Source organism: Rhamphochromis sp. 'chilingali', assembly GCF_963969265.1.
Source record: "Rhamphochromis sp. 'chilingali' genome assembly, chromosome: 1".
NCBI lineage: Eukaryota > Metazoa > Chordata > Actinopteri > Cichliformes > Cichlidae > Rhamphochromis > Rhamphochromis sp. 'chilingali'.
Genome location: NC_137929.1, coordinates 59186435 through 59193860, shown reverse-complemented (window position 1 = coordinate 59193860; position 7426 = coordinate 59186435). Strand labels below are relative to the sequence as shown.

The following is a 7426-nucleotide window of genomic DNA, read 5'->3' as shown; positions in this document are numbered from 1 at the left end:
TTATTGATAAACACATCTTAAATGCTGGAGTAATTGTGCAAAGTCCATGTAGAAGTCAAACATCCCCCTCTTATGGCATTTGAATCAATGTTCCACTCTGTCCTCCTGTGTCTCTGCACAGCTGAAAGACTTTTTTTAAAAAGACATACCGTATACGAGAGACCTCGACAGTTATGTGAATTTATAATGTACCACTTGTGTCTTTCCACAAAGAAAAAAGTGAGTCCCCCAAAACTGTGTTTGAACCAATAAAAAAAGCTGGTGCTCAGAGGAAGAGGGCGGGCTTTACTTGGTGTCAGTGACAGAAATGAAAAAAAGCTCAAATGAGTGAGAAGGACGATGAAGGAAACATCTGTGCTGTGTCTGCTCTGTAAGTAGAATCTCTGTGTTTGTTTGAATTCTTGTACTTTGACTGTCTGCTCTCCTGATAACTGATGATGGAGGAGAAGACATGAAAAACAAATCAGGCTGAATTCAAGTTCAAAACACCACGAGGACCAACTGCAGGTCTGAACTGACTCTTTATCTTTGCTCAGGAGTCGAGGAAACACAGCAGGCAGTGAAAAGATCAAATCATTCACTCATTATATCAACACAGCTGCACAGTGGACACATGACTTTGTGGGACTTACTTTTTCAGACTTTTGTTGTCCAAACTTCATTGAAACATGTTGAAGAGATGTGTTTGTGTGTTTGTCAGCTGTTTGTGTGGAGTTTTTCTTTATGTTCGCCTCAAATCAACCTGAGTGTCATTTCTCTTTAGTTCTGATCTCACTGCTGAGCTGCACAACAAACCAAGGTCAGTAACCTTCTTCTGTCACAGTTTAAACCTGAGAAATGCTCACTGATATGACCTGATTGGGTTCATGTTTCACAATGGAGCTCAGTTCTGAAAAAAAAAAGTTCAGTGGAACCCTGACTTACGAAATTAATTCGTTCCCGAGGGTCTTTCGTAAGTCGAAAATTTTCGTAAGTCGAAGCACCCATCGCGCCTCTTGAGTGAACTAATTGCTAACTGCAACAACAATACGTCGTTCAAGTGGAACAGCAAAGCGCAAGTACGAAAGCCAAGAGGGTTGTCACATGATTCGGATTGTATGCATCAGCATTCTGGGCTCATTCAATCAGAGCCAGCGGATTTCGTATACCGGGCATTTTGCCATAACAGGGGCAGAAATATTGCCGTTAAGTGCCTTCGTCACTTGAATTTTTCGTTAAATGGGGTATTTGTAAGTCGAGGTTCCACTGTATAATCATCAGTTTTTCACTTTAACCCTCACAGCTCGTCTGACTGTGAGTCCCAGCAGCTCTCAGTTCTTTGAAGGAGACTTTGTGTCTCTGAGCTGTGAGGAGGACGACAGCTCTGCTGGATGGACTCTGAGGAGAAACACAAGCAAACAACAGAGGAGTCAGTGTAGAGATGGGTGGGGAAAACCAGCTGGTTCTACGTGCAACATTAGTGGTGTTCTCCAGTTGGACAGTGGAGTTTACTGGTGTGAGTCCAGAGAGGGTCCCATCAGTAACATGGTTAACCTGACAGTCACTGGTAAGCTGAGTGTGTGGAGTTAGTGTTGATGAAGCTGTGTGTAAATGGATGAAATGCTGTAGTTTGTCTCTGTGTTGAGGTGGATCAGTGATCCTGCAGAGTCCTGTCCTCCCTGTGATGGAGGGAGATGACGTCACTCTGCTCTGTAAAACAAAGACCACTCCCTCCAACCTCCCAGCTGCTTTCTATAAAGATGGCTCCCTCATCAGGAAGCAGCCTACAGGTCACATGACCATCCAGCATGTTTCCAGGTCTGATGAAGGCCTCTACAAGTGTGACATCAGCGGTCATGGAGAGTCTCCATCCAGCTGGATCACTGTCACAGGTGACACACTCACCTGTCTGTGTTTCTGCAGCTTTCAACATTCACAATGTGACGACAACTTAATGACTGTGTTTGCTTTATTTTAGGGGAACACACCACCACACCTCCACCTACATCCTCTGCTCCTAACTCCACCTCCATCACTCTTCCTCCATCACTCTCTCCTCCTGTTCTCTCTGTGTTGTCATGTGTTGGATCAGTGTGTGTTGTGGTTCTACTGGTGTTACTGGTTCTGCTGGTGAGACGATGTGTTCACAGGAAACCTGAAGGTGAGACTCCTGAACTTTCAGGTTTGAGTTTCTTTAGTAGAATAAAGTTCACATTCATTATGATCACAGTAACAACTTTTATTAAATTTAATTTCTGTTTATATATTTAATTTATATTTTGTTCATTTTGCATCATTTCAGCAGATCAAGCAGAAGTTGGAGAAGATGACATCATCACTCATGTCATGTACAACACTGTCAAGATAACAAAAGCCAATCTGATGAAGCAGAGGTAATATTTGAGTTTACATATTTTCCTCAAGCCATTTGTAATGTAGTAAAGTTAGTTAGTGTTTTTTGTTTTTTTTTTTTTTTGTTTTTTAAATCACTAAAGTGAACTAATTCTGTTAGTCTTTGGGGGCTGACTCACTATTGATGCTTCAAGAGGACAATAGAGGAACTGCATCTGCTTATTTTTGAGATTTGTATCTCTTTACTTCAGTTTGATCAGCAGAAATTATATTTAAATTACTGTTGAATTGCCACTAAATAAATAAATCTCAATGGAAGCTGTATAACGCACTACTTCACACAGATTAGGGACGTAATTTCCAAAAACCTAGTGAGCAATAAGAGTTAAGAGTTGCTTCTAGAAGGACTTCAGTGGAGTTTCCCAGTTTTGAAGTGAGGCCATACATGTACATTGTGATGACAGTCTTTATTATGAAGATGTTTTCTCTGACATTTTCTGCTTCTTGTATCTTAAACTGAATTTAATATGAGTGCAGAATCAGATGTAGGTTTTTGAAGCCTGATCTTGACTTTAATTATATGATTAATGATTTTAAGGTCACTATAGAGTATGTGAGGGATGATCAGAAGTATATAGTGATGTATAGTAAATGTGGATTCTAGGAAAAGTAAACGGACATTTTCCTGATTTAGTGTTATCAAAACTGGAATTCACAATGTTCAAGTTTTTATTTTTTGTGATATTTGATCTTTTTCAGATGTAATCATGTGTTTAACTCTGCACTTACTGAGTGTTGTTCACTGTGAGCTGGACTGTGTGTTTGTGGTCTGTGGTTAACTGAAGCTAACAGCTCTGCAGTCGTCCAGCATCCTGATAGAAAGAAAGAAAAAAAAAAAACACTTCAGAAACTCAGTCTAAGAGATTTGAAAAGATTAAGTTTAAAGAGGATTGTAAACCTGGTCCAGGCACTGACAACTTACTGAGTGAGGGGGTTTTTTTATAGTGGAAAGCAACATATAAACCAAGCCAGGAAATGGCTATAACTTAAACTAAGAAAAACCTAAACTGGGAAAGCTAACAAGGAACATGCAACCAGCGACAACGATCTAAGAAAAACTTGAAACACAGAGGGACCAACAGGGGAAGACAAGCCAGGAACAAGCAGAGGACAACACAGGGCTTAAATACACAGACAGGAGGACCAGAGGATGGGGAACAAGTGGGAACACAGCTGGAATTGATCTGCCATAACGAGACAAAGGAAGCAGAGCAGAATACACTGACATAGGACAAGGACTATCAAAATAAAACAGGAAGCACAAGACATTCAGAAAGACGCAGACTCAGAGTCATGACATATAGAGACATATAATATGCACAGAAAACTAGCAAGAAACCAAAGCCATGAATCACAAATAATCAAGCAATATAAATTAAGCAAACACAAAACACTGGGTCATAGACCCAGTACCGTGGCAGAGACACATAACACTTGTTACATGGTTTTAATTTATTTAAACACCCTTACTCATACTTTCCTTAAATGCTATCCTGTTTTAAAGCTGTTTATTTAAAAATAAAAAAGGGAAAGAAGATGTACACAGAGTATAATTCTTTGCTTGTGGTTAATGGTAGCATGAGGTGGTCCCTGCAGCCCATTCTGGTAGTCAAGCACCTTCAGGAGGGTAGATTCACATGTGCTGTAACAAGGTTTGCTTTGTTCAGTGTTATTTATATAGTGCCAAATCATAACAAAGCCTCACAGACTCCAGTAGGTAAAATACCTGGAGATGAGACAGAGCATCAGCCCAGCAGCAGTACTGACTTTGCTCCTTTATGTTCCTACCAGAAACCTACTAAACTCTCACTGGTATCAGGTGCTGACATTATTTCAGTGGGACCTGTGCTCACAACCCAGCACTGTGCAGATCAGAGTTCAGAGGTTGTCTGAACAGCGACAAGAACAGCAGGAAAAAGCAAAACTGAGAAACATCAGTCAGACATCAGAACAGAGCAATGATCTGTGAGAACCATTGACTAAACCATTCACCTTTTTGAGTTTAACTTCTTGTTGTGTCTCCACTGCTGACACCTTGATTTGCACTGAAGCAGCTGAAATAGACACACAATGGTTTCGTTTTCCTGACATCCCTGAAGTGTAACTGATTTTGTGTTATAACGTTTAAAACTGTTTAGTGGTTCCTTTTTTTCTGTTACAGTGTATCTTAAACCAAGAACACTTCCTGTTTCTCTGCTCTGTGGCTCCCGCTGAACACATAAAACTTTATTTTACAATCACAATTAATTCGTTTTCCTAAACCAGCTGATCTAGATTTAGAGACAGAGGGTCAGACAGAAAATACTTAGTAAAAATAATATGTTAAACGTTTTTTACTTCATTCCTATTTATGTTCACAGAAATGCATCAACATATCTGCCAGTTTACCAGTGGCACTCACTGCTGTGTTTTATGGAGAATAAAACATAAGATGGCATTTATTAGTTCCAGACTTGGTATATTCACATAGTTACAGCAGGAGAATAAACAGGGTAGGAATATAAATAGATGAAAGATGTGTGCAGAGACCACACAGGATATTCAATAATGTTAGAAATAACCGATAATCACTAAAAGCAGCTCAGATGTCTGTAATCTCTGTCTAACACTAGCTGTTAGCTTTATTATCAGGAATAATTGACTTTTATTATAAGACATAAACAGAGAGACTGAAAAGACAGATCATTAAAGAAATGGCATTAACTGTTCATTTCCAGCCTCTCAAACTGTCCTTCAATGCATGAATCATTTTTAAAGTTCTGCATGTAAAACCACAGCAGCTACTTCCTGCTGTCAGTCTGATCAGACCTCTCACTGCAGTGTGTGCTGGTTTGTTAGTAATATTATTCATGCTGTGAGAAAGTGTTTGCTTTGTGCTCTGTGGTGAAGTATCTCCGGCTGCACTGAAACAAGATGGCAGCTTTGTGGTCGTCCAGCTTCTTTTTCTCAGAAATGCCCCCCAGTGCTTTGTGGTCAACAGCAGGTGTTTAGAGGAGGAAACTGAAAAGCTGATGCAGTTTGTAAACATCTTCACTTAATTGTTTCTTAATGCTGCAGAAAATAAATTAATAGTTCCTATAGCTGTGTGTGATAATACAGTACTGTTGCAGTTGTTGTACATGCAGTAATTTAAATGTATTTTATTATGCAGAGACAGATTTAGCTGACTCAGCAGTGAGAACTGAAAACGTCCGTTATGGAAAAACAACCATCAGAACAAGAAGGCCCAGGTACAGCTGCTCTTTATCTTTGACTTTACACAAATACAAGCTAGCTGCTCACTTTGTTTCCAGCTGCCATGCTAAGCTAAGCTAACCAAAAAATATCCTGACCAATGTCAGACTTGTGAACTCTGACAGTAAGTTTTACTAATGGCCAATATATTTAGGTTTGTAATATTTGTACTTGACTAATTAGGTTAAAACAAATGTGAAATAATCTGCAGAGTGGAAAAAGAACCTGATTTTTTTTTTTCTTTATTTTTGTAATTCAGGTGTGGCAAAGAAAAAGCTGGTTTACAATGGACCTGTTTTGCTTTTCCTAATTTCCTGTCATATGTTTTTTTTGTTTTTTTTTTTCTTTTGTGTACTGATTTTAAATTCAGATTTAAAAACAGGGGTTTTTGTCCTGCCCTAAAAATCGTAGTAATATGGTATCTAACCAGATTCTTACTCTGGATGGCACACTACAGGTTGTGTGTGCCATTAATACTTCCTTGGCCTGAAATCAAAATCCTCCTTCTCACATACAGTCTTTAATAATCAGGCCGCATCTTATGTTAATCATCTTATAGAACCGAACGCCCAATAAAATACTGAGGTCAGTGTCCAAGTAATTGCTGTGAGCTAAAAGTTCTGGCTGCAGACTGCCCTAAACACTCAGTTTGTTCAAAGTTTTACACTCTTGCAGTTTTATGATGTCAGAGAGAGAAGATGGCTGATATTATCATATTAGCCGCAGGAGCTCCTCTCAAATGCAGTTCAAACCTTGTGTTGGAGAGGGAGAGCCAATCAGAGGAAAGGTGTCTTAGAGGGGGAGGGGCTAAAACTGTTTGTTTCACAGAGAGGATGAGCTGAGGTGGTGCACAAAGGCCTAGTATGAGATACAGAATGATTATTTTAAACTGTGTGTTTGTGTTCAGACTTTAAACCAGAGCCTGATGTCATCTGCTCTTCAGTCCACCAGTCCAACTGACGTCCAGCTGCTGGTCTCTAACTGGTCCCCCAAACACTTTAGACCAGAGGACGTCAACACTGATCTTTGTTTCATTTTTCTTTCTCACTAAATCAGAAAAAAATAACATTTAATTTAATTTACTTTAATTTGACTTTTTAAAAAGTGACAATGACTTTTCTTGCAAATTCAGCTCTGGTAAAATAAATATGTAATTTATTTATGTCCTCAATAACTTTACTGTTATTTGTATGTTCTGTGTTTGTTGAATAAACCCTTGTTGTCATGTGCGTTTCACATGTGGTTCTGTGGGTTTCACTAAAGTATCAGGTAGAAAATCTGAGTTGTTATTGTTTAGTTGTGGCTAACCGTTATACTCCTCTCCTCAGTGCTGAAAGCAAAGAAAATAATGAAACTGCAACTTCAGACTAAAAACAGCAGAAAAATCTTTCAGTGATTAAACTGCACACAAAAGCTTCACTACAAGATGTTTGTATTTGTGACTGAAGAGGGTTTTTTATTTTATTTTATTTTTTTAAGCCAAAAATGTAGAAAATTATGAAAACTTGCATTTTACAATTATGGTTTATGATATTATGTAAGTATAGAAGTGAATAAACCGGTGCTGTCAGTAATAATCATTGTTTGACTGACTGATTTTTAATGTATTGTTCCTTCCACTGGGAAACATTCAGTGTCAAAATATATAGCTTGAGATGAAAACGTAAAAAAATTATTTACTGTATTTAATGTCTGATGAACTAAAGACTCATGAACATGTGACTTAGACTGGACTTCTTTCCTGATCACGTCTCCTGGACCAGCTCAGATATCCTCCTCTTAACCCTCTGACTGAAGCTTG

General features: G+C 38.7%; 1 protein-coding gene across 1 annotated transcript; it reads left to right on the top strand.

Moving 5' to 3' along the window:
• Positions 1-339: 339 nt before the first annotated feature.
• Positions 340-6991, top strand: LOC308402066 (Fc receptor-like protein 5; the record flags this gene model as incomplete). The annotated part of the gene is made up of 8 exons (XM_080890643.1): positions 340-370; positions 764-799; positions 1283-1546; positions 1626-1871; positions 2072-2140; positions 2282-2372; positions 5543-5621; positions 6533-6991. The coding sequence occupies 7 exons, from the start codon at positions 340-342 to the stop codon at positions 5556-5558; spliced, it is 753 nt and encodes a 250-aa protein (XP_080746769.1). The 3' UTR covers positions 5559-5621; positions 6533-6991.
• Positions 6992-7426: the final 435 nt, after the last annotated feature.